The 17,820-nt window shown below is 44.1% G+C and overlaps 1 protein-coding gene across 2 annotated transcripts in view; it reads right to left on the bottom strand.

Moving 5' to 3' along the window:
• hspa12a (heat shock protein 12A) overlaps positions 1–17,213 on the bottom strand; it is a 145,180-nt gene extending 127,967 nt beyond the window's left edge. For both annotated transcript variants that reach the window (XM_078224354.1, XM_078224355.1), the window contains exon 1: positions 16,900–17,213. In XM_078224354.1, coding sequence (XP_078080480.1) covers positions 16,900–16,939 — 40 coding nt within the window. In that variant the 5' untranslated portion in view covers positions 16,940–17,213. The remainder of the gene's footprint in view (positions 1–16,899) is intronic.
• Between the last annotated feature and the right edge of the window lie 607 nt (positions 17,214–17,820).

Raw genomic sequence — 17,820 nt, 5'->3', positions numbered from 1 at the left:
TGGGCAGTATAATCGGTGGGAGTGGGTCAGGGAGATTGGGAGAGGGGGGCCGGGAGGCCAGCATTGAGCTGGCCAGCAATCGGGAGGCCGGCAGTGCGGGGCCATTGTGCATGTGCCGATCTTGGCGCTGATAGATCAGCGCATGCGCAGTGGCTCACTCAATGCTATCCTGCTGGCCTCCCAGGTGGGGATGGGCCCTGCCCCCTGAATTCTGGAATGAAGGGAAAGTCATGTTTGACGAATTTACTGGATTTTTATGACGATGTAACGAGTGCAGTTGACAGAGGGGAACCGGTGAATGTGGTGTTTTTAGATTTTCGGAAGGCGTTCGATGAGGTGCCTCACAAAAGGTTGCTGCAGAAGATTAGGGTACACGGATTTGGGGGTAAAGTGTTAGCGTGGATTGAGGATTGGCTATCCAACAGAAAGCAGAGAGTTGGAATAAATGGGTGCTTTTCTGGTTGGCAGTTGGTGACTAGTGGTGTGCCGCAGGGATCGGTGCTGGGGCCTCAACTGTTTATCATATACATAGACGATCTGGAGGAGGGGACCGAGTGTAGGGTAACAAAGTTTGCGGATGACACAAAGATGAGTGGGAAAGCGAATTGCGTGGAGGATACGGAAAGTCTGCAGAGAGATTTGGATAGGCTAAGTGAGTGGGCGAGGATCTGGCAGATGGAGAATAACGTTGACAAGTGTGAGGTTATCCACTTTGGAAGGAATAATAGTAAAATGGACTATTATCTGAATGGTGAAAAATTACAACATGCTACTGTGCAGAGGGACCTGGGGGTCCTTGTGCATGAATCGCAAAAACTCAGTTTGCAGATGCAGCAGGTGATCAAGAAGGCAAATGGAATGTTGGCCTTTATCGCGAAGGGGATGGAGTATAAAAACAGGGAGGTCTTGCTGCAATTGTACAAGGTACTGGTGAGGCCGCAAGTGGAGTACTGTGTGCAATTTTGGTCCCCTTGTTTGCGAAAGGATATATTGGCCTTGGAGGGAGTACAGAGAAGGTTCACCAGGTTGATACCAGAGATGAGGGGGTTAGCTTATGAGGAGAGATTGAGTAGATTGGGCCTGTACTCGTTGGAGTTTAGAAGGCTGAGGGGAGATCTTATAGAGACATATAAGATAATGAAGGGGCTCGACAGGGTAGAGGTGGAGAGATTCTTTCCACTTAGAAAGGAAACAAGAACTAGAGGGCACAGCCTCAAAATAAGGGGGAGTCAGTTTAGGACAGAGTTGAGGAGGAACTTCTTCTCTCAGAGGGTAGTGAATCTCTGGAATTCTCTGCCCATTGAAGCAGTGGAGGCTACCTCATTAAATATGTTTAAGTCACAGGTAGATAGATTTTTGATCAATAAGTGAATTAAGGGTTATGGGGAGCGGGCGGGTAAGTGGAATTAAACCACTATCAGATCAGCCATGATCTTATTGAATGGCGGGGCAGGCTCGAGGGGCTAGATGGCCTACTCCTGCTCCTATTTCTTATGTTCTTATGTTCTTATGAATCATGCTAGTGCACTCTGCAGTGCACAGAATGTGGGAGATTCATTTTGAAACTCACGCTGAAAAAAACAGCATGATTTACTACAGCTTTCACACAAATTCTACTCAGAATTTTTTGGGGAGATTTCCAGCTGATGATTCAAATAACCCACTGGGGAGCTTTTATCAAACAACGTTTAATTAAGAATATAATTAACATGCGTGGGAAGAAAATTAGCAATAACTTTTATCAATTACAAACAAAAACAACCATGATAATGTATTACCCTTAACAAATATATCTAAGATGTTCCAATCAAACCAAAACCTTCCATAGACTAAACTCTTTAAACAAGTTCAACGCAGCAAAGTCTAATGCTCACGTGATACTGGAATTGAGTCTTTTGGTTGGAGAATTAAAAACTCTCAGTCTTGCAAGTTCTAGTAATTCTCTTGACACATCCAGAATAGTTTGAAGTCGGAACAGCTTCCCAGAAGCCCAGGTAGACTCTGGTCAAGCCACCAACAGCAGATCCTCCCTTTCAGAAAGGCAAGGCCTTGTTTTCAGTTAACCAGCAGAATTTCCAAATAAAACAGGGAGAGAGAGAAAAACACTTCTTTTCAGCTTGCTGTCTCTTCTAAAAACTAACCTGCAGCTCAGAACTGAAAATGAAAGAGTTCCTGTCACCTGACCTGCCAACCAGTTTTCCTCCGAACAATGCAGAGCCAGAAAACCACCCAGAGGAAAAATAAACAACCCCCATTTAAGCCACTTAAAGCACAATAAAAGGACTCCCTGTAGACAGCCCGGCAACAATGACATCAACTAAGGAGCTACAGAGAGCATGATTTTTTTTAAAAAAAACTTTTTAAAGGTACACTAACTTCACAATGATCGTACTGAATGGTGGAGCAGGCTTGATGGGCTGAATGGCCTGCTCCTGCTCCAATGTTCAACAGTCTGGTCTGAAATTTGACATTAATGTGCAGCTGATCAATTTCTTTGGTTCCGTTTATTCCAGTCCTGGCAAACGTCTCAATCCAAGTAAAATAGAAGATATTAAAGCCAAGCCAATTTCTATCAGGACAATCTTTGAAGATGTCGAGGTCTCATCAATTTCCTGCCTCCATACATTCCCAATTTCAAAATTCTTCTTTGCTAAGGGAATTGTTGAGAAAAGATGTGCTTTTCCTGTGGCATGATGTAGAAGCACTGGAACAGTCTTTATCAGAACCATTGACATTGCAATTTTACAATCCTAGGGAAACAACTACCCTGGGGCTAGATGCCTCACAGAAAGGTCTGGGAGTGTGCATACTGTAAAGAAGGCAACCCAATTGCATTTGCTTCAAAATCTCTGGGTGGGATTTTACGTCCTCGCTCATCCCAAAATCATAAAATCCTACCCGTGGTGAACCTTTCCATGGTCTGGCCCTCGCCCGCTCCGATTCCTGTGGTGGGCAGGACGGTAAAATTCCGGCCTCTATCTGTAATGGTAGCCAACTACTCCAACATTGAATGGGAAACATTAGCTTTAGTATTTGGAATCATGCATTTTCATACCTATGTATTTGGCAAAGGATTTGTGAAAGATACTGACCACAAGTCACAGGAGATAATTTGATGAAAACCATTGACCTGCACATTCAAGCTTATGGCTGCGAGATAATATATAAGCCAAATAACTTGACGATCACATCTGACACACTTATCAGATTATCTAACACAGCAAAACCCGAAGATGTATCCCTGGATCGACAAGTTGACTTCATTGACATCGAACTTGAAGATGTTCTCCAAATTGATCTGGTACATTTTGTGTACCACAAATGCCGGCAGCTACAAGGAGAAACAGTGAAAGATTCCACACTACAGAAACTGAAGGATAGCCTGATTCAGCTCACCAATTCCTTAGGCAGCACCGTACAAACACACAACCACTGCCATCTAGAAAGGCAATAATTGCTGACACCTGGAAACACCACCATTTGGCACTTCCCCTCCAAGTCACTCAACATCCTGATTTGGAAATATAGCGCTGTTCCTTCACTGCCGTTGGGTCAATTCCTGGAATTTCCTCTCTAACAGCACTATGGGTGTGCTTACACCCGAGGGACTGCAGTGGTTCAAGAAGGCAGCTCACCACCACCTTCTCAAGGGCAACTATGGATGGGCAATAAATGCTGGCCTAGCCAGTGACGCCCAGATAGAGTCATAGAGGTTTACAGCATGGAAACAGGCCCTTTGGCCCAACTTGTCCATGTCGCCCTTTTTTGTTAAACCCCTAAGCTAGTCCCAATTGCCCGCATTTGGCCCATATCCCTCTATACCCATCTTACCCATGTAACTGTCTAAACGCTTTTTACAAGACAAAATTGTACCCGCCTCTACTACTACCTCTGGCAGCTTGATAGAGCCATAGACGTTGCAATATTAAAAAAAAAAAATTTTTAATTTGGCAGTCCATGGATATGGGAGACCATTTTGGCCTCATCAAGATGCGCGCAAGATCTCTCAGGAAGTCATATTCAAAGGCAGCTAAGTCATCATATATGAAATTTTGTGATTTGATATTCTTCAACAACTTCATCACTCACTCATAGGCATAGACCAGAAGAGAAGATTAGCAAGAGACACAGTCTATTGGTCAGATATGAACAATAATATTGAAGTCATCGCCAAGAAGTATGAGGCATGTCAAGTCAGCACAAAGAACCACTGATTCTACATGAAGCTCCTACCCATACTTGGTCCAAAATTGCATCCAACAGGGATGCAGGAATGCGTTGTTGCAATTATACAGTGCCTTGGTGAGGCCACACTTAGAGTATGGTGTGCAGATTTGGTCTCCTTTTCTGAGGAAGGATGTTCTTGCTCGAGGGAGTGCAGCAAGAATTTACCAGGCTGATTCCAGGGATGGTGGGACTGATGAATGAGGAGAGATTGACTAGGTTAGGATTGTTTTCACTGGAGTTCAGACAGATGAGGGGGCTTATAAAATTCTAACAGAACTAGACAGGATAGATGCAGGGAGGATATTCCCGATGGTGGGGGAGTCCAGAACCAGGGTTCACAGTCTGAGGATTCGGGGTAGACCATTTAGGACAGAGGTGAGGAGACATTTCTACACCCAAAGAGCAGTGAGCATGTGGAATTCATTACCACAGGAAGTAGTTGATGCCAAAACATTGAATGTATTCAAGAGACGGTTAGATATATCACTTGGAACGAATGGGATCAAAGGTTTGGGCTATGGAGTTGGATGATCAGCCATAATCGTAATGAATGGCGGAGCAGGTTCGAAGGGCCAAATGGCCTCCTCCTGCTCCTTTCTTCCATGTTTCTATGTTTTTCGTGTCCATCGTACTGACTTCATTGACATCATCGACTACTTTACCAAGTCGTCATTATTCGACAGTTGCATAATACGTCAAGCACAACTGTCGTGCACACTCCCAAGTGCTATTTTTAATTTATCTGGTGTGTCTAGAGAGATCGTTACAGATAACCATTCACAATTTATTGGTAAGCCATTTCAACCTATCTGTGTGAGAAGTGAAATATTGAATACACTGCTTCTTCTCCTCATTACCCTTGATCTATAACTTTAGCTGAATGGCTGATTCGCATGGTGAGATCCTCAATTTCCAAATGGAGACAGATCATGCAAGATTTGCACATTGTAATTTTACACTTGAGAGCAACTCTTCAAAGTGCAACTATTCCCTGTCATCCCACTGTACGAGCACAGACTAACTGGCAGATCATAAAGACGGCTGGTAGGGAAAGTGTCAAATCAAATGATGGAAGTGGCAGTTGGAAATCTGGGACCACGTTATTGCCCCCAGATCGGATGCACAGAGAAAAGGGAATTCCCACCTCTGTAAACCCCCCCCCCCTTTAAAAATGGCCACCTGTAGGTCTCCTCTTCAGTCGGGTGGTAGTGTGGAATTGGGGTCAGGATGGGCAAGCCTCAAAGGGGTGAAGTGTCGGAGCTGGGTTTGCGTGGGTCGGGCAACTCGGGTGCATATATAAAGCGCCCCTTTGGAATCGTTGGGTCCAAGTGTTACTTCCTGAGCACATCCAGAGCCTTGAAAGAGACATTATTGAGTTGTCAAGCTTAAATGTTGTCAAACTATTAGATTACCCTAGAATGGATGGTCCATCATGGGCTTTCTCAATGGGTGAATTGTCAATAATGCTTTCTAACCAAAAAAGTGCGAAACTAAACCATTGAGTGGACTCTCAAGACACGGTCATGGAAATGGCATTGTTTTGCCACCATTAATTGATACGAATAATATGCACTGATTTAGTAAGCTGGCTAGGCTTACTAAATGATGATTGAACAACACTGTAATGCCTATTCACTTGCCCTATTGCCACTCATCACTCTGGATGTGCCCACACTGACCATGTCCCTCACATTGGCACAGTGTTGTGGTATAACAGTCTGAAATAAGACTGAGTCAGCCAGTAAGGTTGTCAGTTGTCACTGAACACAACACGTCACCTCGGAGTGACAGCCATAACATACACAGCGCCAAGTAGAACCCCTCTCTCAACCACACCATTCTCAGTATTCATAGATGAGATTATGCAAATAGTTACTGCATGTAAGCACACAAAAGTGGATTATAGCAATGTATTCTCAGTTGCTCAAGGCCCTTCTTGCCTTACATTTTCATTAATTAATTCACTAGTTTTCTGCCTGGGACCTGGTAGGAGAGGTACAAAGGAGAGACATCATCTACCCAGCTGGCCGTCGCAAACCACCGACTGTGACCAACAAGACATGGGTTCAGATTGCAACAACAGTGAGCACCATCAGTGATCATCGGAGATTGTGGATCCAGTGCCACCAAAGATTCAGTGATCTGTTGTGTTCTGGCAAGGCTGAATAACTTGGCTCACATCTGCATGTTTATGCACCTATAAGCCTCGATGCTAATGCAGAGGAACATGTGAGCAGTTTATTTAGCTACACACAAAACAGATGTGGATAGGCAGTATGATGCACAGACACACTGAAGAGCAATACCTTTGCATGCATTAATTATGAGGGTGACATCAATTGATGTTGTGGTTGCAGAACAAAAGAATGACAAAGTGACGGCCCACACTTCTGAGATGCATGAAGCTCAAGTCTTTTAAAAGCTGGCCTGATTCCATGAAGTTCCGGAGGACTGGCTCATGCTGATCTCTGGAATGGAGGGGCACATAGTCAGAAGTGCAGGATCCAGGCTCTTGACTGCCACCACCAGTCAAACGCTTAACATGCACTGGTGAAAACTGGCGACATTGGGAATGGGGTCAGGAATGGGGTCCCAGCTGACATTTTTACAGCCCCATGGAGTTTTCCTGACTCAATGAAAATTCAGCCCTCTGTCTTTATTTCAGATTTCCAGCATCCACAGCATTTTGTTTTTCTGTTATACTCCAGTTTCATTTTCTTAACCAAAACTATTTTGTTTCAAGCCCTCTCTGCAGCCCTCGCCATACAACACAGCAGGACACTGATTTTGGTGCAGTTCAGGGATAGACCATCCCAGTAATACAGCTCCCTCCTTTCCCAGTACTGATGCTAGTGCCCCACAAATTCAAAACCCATTTCTCCCACACCAATCTTGGAGCATACATTCAACTCTGATTTTATCGGTCCAATGCCAATTTGCTCATGGTTCAGAAAGTAATCCAGAGATTATTACCCTTGTTTTCTGCTTTTCAAATTTAGCCCCTAGCTATTCATACTCCCTCAGTGGAACCCCTTAGTTCTACCCAAGTCATTGGTGCCCACGTGCACCTTGCCAACTGGATCCTTCCCTTCCCACCCCCAGTTCCTCTCTAGCCCAGAGGAGATGCGCTTAAATCTGGCATTGGGTAGGCAACATAGCCTTCGGACTCATGTTCTCAGCTGCAGAGAACAGCGTGTATCCATCTAACTGCAATGACCTTCCTTTTGATTCCCCCAAGTTGGACAGCTCCCTAAGCCATGGTCAGTTTGCTCTTCCTCCCTGCAGTCCCTGCTCTCGTCCACACAAGCTGCAAGAGCCTCCAATCTATTGGACAATTGCAGGGGCTGGGGCTGCCCTATTGCTACCTTCTTGGCCCACACACCTGCCTCACTCACAGTCACAGCCTCTTGTCCCTGACCACGAACTACAATCATAAATACCAAGCTTTAGGGGGCGTGACTGCTTCCTAGGGCAGGTAAATATCCGCCCCCCCGACAAAGAACAAAGAAAATTACAGCACAGGAAGAGGTCCTTCGGCCCTCCAAGCCTGCACCGACCATGCTGCCCGACTTAACTAAAACCCCCTACCCTTCCGGGGACTATATTCCTCTATTCCTATCCTATTCATGTATTTGTCAAGACGCCCCTTAAAAGTCACTATCGACACTTCACAGTGTTTGAAACTTGGGACTCCAGCTCATCAACTCTGAGTTGAAGTTCCTCGTCCAGCAGACACACTGCAGATATGGTTACCATAGATCAGTGGTTCCCAAAGGGTGCGGCGAGAGAGGATGGCAAGTGTGGCGGGAAGATTCAAGGACAATCAAAGAAACATTTAAACATGGTTTAAACAAGCATTGTTTTATACTTTCTGGATGTCCCATGATCATATTATAAAGTAGCTGTGTTCTATGTTATGAATCAAGCACTGCTAGGCGTTGTTTTTTTTTGTTTTTGAATGTATTTCTTATCAATAAAAAATTTGGTGTGGCGCGAGCAAATTTTTATTCCGAAAGTGCAGCCCCAGTGAAAAACGTTTGGGAACCACTGCCATAGATTATACTGAGGCTCTCCAGCTTCCATGCGATAGAACGGACAGAGGAAATGATATAATGTGATTTGGGAACCGGGGGGGGGGAAAATATGATTCAGCCTTTTTACTCATTGTTGGGCCAAATGTTGTGCATGCTATAACCTCTGTTCCTCTAACTATATATACTATATTCACCATGCATGGCTTAAGTCTTGCTAAAACATATCGAGAAGGGGCATCCTTCTCCTGAACAGCTATCAGAAAGAAATCTTACACCACTTCTAAATGATTTCTTCCTTCTTATTGAATTCCTCTTTTAATGGCGGGAATACCAAATAGGAGGAGGCTCCCTAAAGTCCAGTCCATTTACTGCTTTCCAGTATAGTTTCAAAAGCACATAGGTATCTGGATGCAACTGCATTCTCCAAATGCCATTGATTTTTAGTAATTGAGAAGTGCTCTTAAGCAAATTCATGTCCTAAAATGTGAGCAGATGACATTATGTTACTTCGGCTTGACGCCAGCATCTGTCACATTCCTTTAATTGAACACTTGGATTAAATGGATTGCGATTGATTTTTTTTTACTATTGGAAAATGGATCATAGCGTTCTGTGATGGATTTGATTGCTGAAAGAGTGAGAGACACATATGTACAGCATAGTATAATTAATCACTGTCTCCTCCCAGCCTTACCATTGCTTTGTGAAAGCTTTTTCCTGCTCTGAAAAAGGGTGGGGTAATAGAAAGCTGACTTCTTCACAGCTGCGCACAGCAGCACTCCACTGTCTGCTCACTTCTGGCCATCACAGGCATGCCAGATACAAGAAGCAGCTCACATCATTAGCTGAAGGTCATCAAGCGCCATGGGAGTCAAGGTCAGGGTTTAAACTTGTATCTGAATGAGATGCGAATACCAGCTGCTGCCCCGACACCATCTTTCCTTAAGATATTATACACGGGAAATTACTTTCCATACAATATTTTACTCTTGGCATCGTGAATGGATGGAAACCTCTGTGAAAATAACAATTTGATAGGAGTGTGTTTAGCATTCATAAAATCACATCAGGAAAAGTAATTTTTAAAACCTGACTCCATACATCCACTTTGCCTCGACATTTGTAAACTTTGGGCATATGCGCTACCTACAATTTTCCAGCTCTTAGTGATCATTAAATCCTGGGGCAGCACAGGCCTGAATTTCTGGTATGTCCTGCTGTAAGACAAGGACCCACACAGGTAACATGGGCTGATAAAATCACGATTGTATTGTACATGTGTTACAAATGTGCACATTTCAGAGAAGCGTTGATAAGCTTGATCGTTAACTCCAATCACTTAAAACACAGACTGTTAACCCCAATAAACTGAAAGCCAACATCTTAAATACTTTGGACAATTCTGAGCACTGGTTTCTCTGGAAGAGTTATTTCTGCTGCACACACCTCCTGGAGTTTGTTTTTCATACTTTTTTCCATCTGAATTTGTTCCATTTATTCTGATTTGTGAAAAGGGAAAAAAAACCTCTGCTTGCAATCAATTGAGAATGAAAAACAAGTGATTTTAAATACAATAATGTTTGTCAGAGTTACATTTTTATGATTTTTTTAAAAACACAGGCCTTTGTTTTCCCCTGGCGTTTACGACACTGGATAATAGAATGTTCTTTCTGCATTGGATCCGCACCAGGTGATATTTCCATTCTCAACACGTTCAAAACAAGTGCTTTGAGTTAGTGCTGAGATTGCTGAATTAGCTCTGTATCAAGGGAATACAATGATCTCAGAATAGTGACGTTGGTGACTGATGACCCCCATTAACCACTAGCACAAGGTGACCTTCGTAGCAAATCTGCACTTGAATTCTGCAAAAATGATTCGCAGCTTTTTGAAGGTACTGACTCCTCTTTATGGTACAGTTTCACAGACATCAGGGGACCCTCCACATACCTCAATCAATTGACCATTCTTCGTGTGTGAGGCCACATAATGAGCGGCAGCAGCCTATTCATCTGGAAAGGGGGCACCACAGCTGAGCCTGATCCAATCTTTATCTGATGGCCATTCACGGCATAGGAGAAAAATGTGTCTGATTTTTCCTCTCCCAAAGTGAGGTCTTCTGAGGTCAAAATATTGGTATGTTTGTAAGTGCAGTGGGAGCAGAATGATTTGTTGCTGACTAATTGCACCAATGAATAGACATGAAAGCCTATTAAGTTCAACACTAGCATTCCCTATATTTTATTTTTGTTGCGCTCGACCTATTCATTTGGATGTATGGGCTGTTTAAATTTTTTTGCCAGGTGACTTAAAGAGGCCAACATGTGCTTAGCCACACAGGAACCTCGGGGCTGCTGTGCTGCCATGCTGCTTAGAGGGATCATTGTTCAGAGCACTAGTCTTAATTTAAAGGAGTGTTATATTGAGCGTAAGCTGAATTAAAAATGCACCCATCTAAAGCTAAGTATAGTTTTAGCTTAACCTTATACCGTGTGCTGTCACTTGCAGGGCTACATCAATGAATAAATGACCTAAGCCATTCTCTGCCAAAATGTGTTAATTATTTAAAATTGCTTCCATCCACATTGAACCACAGAGCAACACTCTGGAATATACTGACTTGGAATTCTTTGGCTTAATTCTTGTTGCTCCATTTTCTCTGAGAAAATTTGCATAAGTGATTAAATCCAGTGCTATGCCGAAACATTGCTGTACACTAGTTTATTTGATCATCTGCACTGTTCCCGAGTTAAATTTGCCAAAACCCGACTCAGCTGGTTGGCAGAGCTCCGCTCATGTGGAAGACCAGAATCTTGCACCTCTTCTAAATGGGTAGAAACTCACAAGCAAAGTTTTAGACTCAGCAACCTATCAGCAAATATTTTTAAATGTCTCCATTCTGAGATCTTCACCGTATTCTCTGCATCTTCAAAAATCAGTTACATTCAAAAAGGAAATTCTCCCATCGGTGCATCTTTCAAAACATGCTGAGCCTAAGTGCGTGAATAACGGTTGAAGGAAACAAACTTTTAATTTTCATAATATCAGAAGGTAAAGAGGGATAGTGTTGAACGTTCTGGGCTTTCCTTGATCTCTGATGTTGTTTCCTGTGGGTTTTTATGTTCTGGAGTGTGCCAATTAGATTTGCAGGAAATTTCAGTGTAAGTTGCTGTCAGATAGGGTGACAAATGGAATTAAGTCAGATTGAAGAAATTGCAGCAAACAGAATAAGAGGCGTTACAGTGTACTGTAATGCTCCATGTGTCTTATCTTGGCTACATAATGTAGGAAAGCAAATAAAGAGATAGAAAAATCAGAGAGCAAGAGTTATTCTTAACTGCTTCTGCAAGCTTGTAGTAATCAATTTGATGGGTGTTAGCAGACACCGAGGACCAGTCATATTCCGATCTATTCTGAGGGTTACTGTATAAATGGGAATGAGCGAGAAATGGGTAAAGGAAAAAAATTGTCTTACAAGGAGTTCTTGCCCTCAACAACAAAATCATTTTCATTCATATGTGACGTACATCGGATGGGAAATTTTAATAGTTCACATTCTTCATGGGCAAACCTTCACGAGATAAATTTAGACAATTTTAAACTCTAGGTATGAGATATATTAAATAGTATGTTACCAAAATGCAAACAAGCAAATTTTAACATGCTTATTTATCATAGAATCCCTACAGTGCAGAAGGAGGCCATTCGGCCCATCAAGTCTGCACCTAACACAGTCCACCCAGGTCTTATTCTCATAACCCCACATATTTACCCTGCTAATCCCCTGACACTAGGGTCAATTGAGCATGGCCAATCAACCTAACTCGCACATCTTTGGACTGTGGGAGGAAACTGGAGCACCCGGAGGAAACCCACGCAGACACGGAGAGAATGTGCAAATTCCACACAGACAGTGTCCTGAGGCCGGAATTGAACCCAGGTCCCTCGTGCTGTGAGACAGGAGTGCTAATCGCTGTGCCACCCCTTTGGTCCTGCAGATGCTGACTCCATATCAGGGTGTATTTCCACAGGTACCAGGCAGCGCCACTGCCCCATCAACCACACTGCCACTGCCCCCCACCCCCCCAGCACCTGTTCCCAGTGGAAATTCTTCATGATGCAGAAGATCAACCATGACTTTGTTGAATGGCACAGTAGGCCTGAAGAGTCAAATGGCCTACTCTTGGGGCAATTCTCCAGCCCCGCATGCCTCGGCATAAATCATGTTTTGTCAGACAATCGCCAAACACGATTTGCGCCAAGAGGACCGCTTTCGGGATTCTCCCTGCCTCCCCATGGTGACGTAACCTGGTTCCCACCCAGCGAGTGTGTGAACCAGATAAGCAAATTTAAATATGCATTACCATGTTTTAGCCGAATTCACCCGGCTCCCAGTATTCACCAATCCATCAGTGCAGCAGGAAGTCGGAGGGAATCACTACTAATCTCCACAAATGATTGTAGCCCTTGGGTTGCTGGGCAGTGGCTGGCATTGCCACCTGGCACACTGGCATTGTAAACCTGGCACTGCCAGGGTGCAGGGCCCGAAGGAGGTCCATGAAGGCGGCCCCTGGAGGGAGCGAGACCTTAGGCGACCCCATAGCAGGGCATCACCCATTAGGGGGAGGCTGATAGCAGCAATTGGGAAGCCGAATGCCTCAATGCTGGTGAGCATTGATATGGGCCGGGTTGGGGGGGGGGGGGGGGGGGTGGGGAGTCACCCTCATGCCTGTGTGATGTGGGGGATGCAGGGAGGTGACTCCAGACATTTAGTGATGGGAGGTTGACCCTCTGGGGTCAAGGGTTGGGGGTGTTACCCATGGGGCGTGGACCTTCAACTTAATGTTGAACTTCTGAAAAAAGGCGCCCCAGTCTCTGAGGAGTCAGTATTGCTAGCGTCTTTTACATAGAATCCCTACAGTGCAGAAGGAGGCCATTTGACCCATCAAGTCCACACCAACCACAATCCCACCCAGCCCCTATCCCCATAGCCCCTCATATTTACCCTGTTAATTCCCCTGACACTAAGGGGCAATTTAGCAAGGCCAATGCACCTAACCTGCACATTTTTTGGACTGTGGGAGGAAACCAGAGCACCCAGAGGAAACCCACATAGGCACGGGGAGAATGTGCAAACTCCACACAGACAGTGACCTGAGGCTGGAATGGAACCCGGGTCTCTGACATTGTGAGGCAGCAGTGCTAACCACTGTGCCACCTTTTGGTCTTTCACATCTCTTTGCCGGCATTAATCTCCTTATGTTCCAAAAAGTAACTGAGGGTGGGATCTCAAGCCCGCTCTCACTGTCTGCAGGCATGGCGGTGAGGGCTCAAGATGCAGCAAAACGGGGAAATTGTGAATCTGGCCGGTAAGATTGCAATGTCTGATTTTCACCGACTCTCGCCAGCAACCTAATCAGTAATGGGCGTGGGCGTGAACCTGATGTCAAAACATTTGAAGATAGTTCAATTTATTAACCAATCCTCTCGCCAGATATTGATCCCTCATCGTAATTTCAAACCTCGCCGACGTGATGTTTACAACAGGCTCACCCAGATGTGAACCTGTTGTGGCAATCCCCCCGGGGGCATAAAGGTGAGTATAGCCCCTGGGAGAGGGGCACCATGCCAACCTGTGCCAGGCAGTATCGGAGCAGACACTAGTTGAACCCTCATGGAGGACGGAGAGGGACAAATGCCAGCTCTGATTGCGGGAGGGGGCAGGGTGGGAATGGGGAGAGCCCCCGAGATCATCATGGTGAGGTGGGTTACTTTTCCCGCTGATCGGGAATATGATACCCTGATCGGAGTGCAGCCAGGCTTTGCCGACGTGTTTAGGCTCCACCCCTCTACATGACACCGTGAATCACACCCACCTGTTTTTTTTTTGACAGTGTTGTAAGATCGGAATAGAAAACTGGCCCTGATTAGTGGGATTTTTGTTCCAGGGGGGATGGCGATACGTATTGGAGTAGGGCCTGCCATCCCCAGACGCAGACTGGAGGCAGTTGCAGAGTTGTCAAATGGCAAGGCATGCTGGTCAAAAGGCCAATCTCACTTCTCTGGGACTTCATCCCAATTGTGTTAAATATTAGGCCCTCTCGCCCTCGCACCTCCCTTCACTCTCCACCCATTCAAGATGTCCTATCCAAACTAACCCATGCCCACTGTACAGACTTTGTGCCAACCCATGCCCACCACCATTTTCTCTGACCAGCTCCATGCCAACGCAAGCAAACCTCAAGAGCAATGCTGAAATTAAATAAAGTTTTAAGTATTACATATTTTACCATATAAAAAATCTCATTCATAAAAATCCATTCAATACTTCTAAATCCCCTCAAGTATGTAATCCACTACAAAAAAAACATTTGTATTCATAACCCAACATCAAAGACAGATAACCCTTTAATAACCTCTTAGAACTGTCAAACTGTAAACTTACAGCTCCTCACTGTGATTAATAACCAGTTCTGGAAGCAGTCAGGCAGTTAATAATGCTATAATGACAGCAGTTGGTGTTAACTCAACAAACGTCTACTGGAACTACAAGCACAGATCTGTTTTTAACTCAGACACAGGCAGGCTTTTTTTAATTATTAACTTAAAGGGCTGACCATTTAAATAATTTAACAGTTCCACAGACCTTATCTGGCGTTGGCAAGTATTTACATCTATTCTAAAAAAAATTATAAATCAAAGACAGCAGGATAATTGCCTTGCTCCAGCAAAAATTGGATCTATTTGAACACAGCAATGATGCCGAGTTTGAGTTTCCCCAGTTGTGAGTCACATGGGTGGCACGGTGATTGGCACTGCTACCTCACAGCGCCACGGACCCGGGTTCAATTCTGGCCTCATGTCACTATCTGTGTGGAGTTTGCCTGTTCGCCCTGTGTCTGTGTGGGTTTGCTCTGGGTGCTGCAGTTTCCTCCCACAGTCCAAAGATGTGCAGGTTAGATTAATTGGCCATGGTAAATTACCCCTTAGTGTCAGGGGGATTAGCAGGGTAAATACATGGGATTTTGGGGATAGGGCCTGGGTGGGATTGTTTTTGGTGCAGGCCCGATGGGCTGAATGGCCTCCTTCTGGAGTGTAGGGATTCTATCTATTGCTCCATTCCCCTACCAGAAATAGATTTAACAGAAATGTGGCGTGTCTTCCGGATTTGCATTCCCAGGGCTGTTTTTGGATAAGCCATGGAGTCTCCAACGACACTGCGAAAATCCAGGCCGAAGATTTCTGCAAAGCCAGTATCACTATATTCACTCTATGGTTGTGTAACATTTTACTCACACAGCAACAGAATGGGCAGTGCCTGCTGCATTTTGTCCACTGATTATGACACAAGTCCATAAAGCTGGTCAGATAGCAAAAAACAAAAGCACAGCAAAAACTCAACCAGTATATAATTCAGAAACAGTATGCACTTGGCCTTCCTAATGAAGTTCAAAATTAACTAAGAGAGCCTATTACTATATAGTGCTATAATTATTTAGCGTTTTTTCCCAAAGGGAGAACTTACTTTGAAGTTAAGGGAAAAGAAAATGAAAAGACACCAAGTTATTTTTGCCCATTGGCCTCTCTGTTTTATCTTTCTGAATATCCGTCATGATTTAATCTTCCCGCATGATGCAATTTCTGTGATCTCTAGAGTACAAGCAGAGCCATCAACATCAGTGGAGCAGCTCCTCCTCGAGTGCAGCTACATTCTTCTGAGAGGCCCTGAGGTGGAAGGCATACTGTCTAGACGTTGCTGGAGTTTGAACATATTGCAGAAAGCCTACTTTCAGGCACAATTCATTGTGGACGACCAGGAATGATGTCACCAGTGTGAAAAGGTGCTCTACAGGTCCCGAGTAACGGGGAAGACAAAGTTAATACATTCACTTGGGACTTTCTGAACATATCTCCAAGTGATTAGTAATGAATTTCCTTTCGACATTGAGGCACTTCATACTCCACTGCAGTTTCAATTGTGTCATTCAGGTCTACAAGCATTATTTAACAGCAGTTAAAAATATAGCCACAGGAAAAAAGACTGAACCATCATTTAAATCTCACCGCGTGTGGTTTTCTAAATTTCAGTAAAGTTTTATTTAACAACACTCACTTTAAAGTAACCCTTGATTATCATCATCATCGCTGTCACTGGTATTAACAACGGGCAGGCCAGCAATTGGGAGATTTTATTGAGGTAGCTGCAGGCAACAAAAAAAACTCCAAAAAGGAAAAGAAACCCCAAATCTGATTATTGAGATTAAATTATACATCGCAGCAAAAAAAATGGTTTGTCCTCACATTGGGGACTGTGAAGTCGAAATGCACAATAAGTAGCTAAGAGACGAAAAGCCAAATGAAACGGATTATGCCACAAGGTTTCTTCACCTGGAACAAATCAGTTTGTTGTAATTTTATGCTGCATTGAGTCCCACAAGTCCCCATGTGACTATTACAATGGCTGGGCTCTGCAGTGAAGCCAGAGAGACTTAACAGGATATTACATTCAGACAGGATCCCTACAGATAAAAAAAACCTAGCAGTGAATGAAAAAGAAAGCAAGTACTGTTCTGATCCTGGCAGTATTACCGGCCACTGCAGTATGGATTTACACTCACAACGGTAAAATCTTGCCTACCTGCAGTCTGGCCTTCAGTCACAGACTCCTTCTCAGACATTGTAGTGAAGCCCAGTCAAAAATCTGCAGTGTTTAAAATCTTTTAACCATTAGGCTGGCAAGATCTTTACTTCACTGTGCAGTCTCTGCCATTGAATCACTGCAATCTGACTGAAACAGGCTTCTCCTTTCTCTTCCCCCCTCTCCAAATGTCTTCTGTACTGACAGTTCAGTAAAGCCCCAATCTTTGACCCCCACTAGGCTTGCTGGTGGGAATTAGCCCAAACATAAGGGGAGAAGCAAGCTGCCTGCACTCTCACTCCTCATGTTAGTGCGGGGCTCCGCCTCCCTAATGCGCTCATACACAGTGTCAGCACCGGCAGGGAAGGGCTTCCAATGCTGCAGTAAGTGACTGAACAGTCTGCCAGGATGGACCACACTGAGGGAAACAATTAAAACCCCTGAGTAAATGTGGAGGACTGATCAGATTATTTTTAAATCTTCTGGATTTAATTATTTAGCATTCTCTTTGTCAATCTTAATTCAGTTACCCCTTGAAGTGTTTATGCTTAAATATGTTTTAAGCATAAACATATTTAATCGCAGGAATACCTTAAAGCAAGACCTAATTACAATGACCTTAACTTAATACTGCCTTCAAGTCTTGCATATAGAGTGCTATATACTATGCAGAAGGAATTATTGTTGTATATTTAAGTACAGCAGAAACATTTCAGATGCAGAGGCTAGGTAAAACAACAGTGTTGTATACACAGCTGTTCCAAGTCCGGTTAGCCTTCGGTTAAATGCCCCCACCCCTTCCTGCACCATATGTTATTCAATTATCACACAATTTTCCGGCAAGTTTCATTTCCAAATCAGTCCACAAGGCTCATGAAAGTAGTAAGAAGCTGTTTTTATTCTGTTCTGGGTGTAACTGCT

The sequence above is a fragment of the Mustelus asterias genome, chromosome 11 (assembly GCF_964213995.1).
Source record: "Mustelus asterias chromosome 11, sMusAst1.hap1.1, whole genome shotgun sequence".
Classification (NCBI taxonomy): Eukaryota; Metazoa; Chordata; class Chondrichthyes; order Carcharhiniformes; family Triakidae; genus Mustelus; species Mustelus asterias.
The sequence above is the reverse complement of the archived record's forward strand: the minus strand, read 5'-3'. Positions and strand labels throughout refer to the sequence as shown.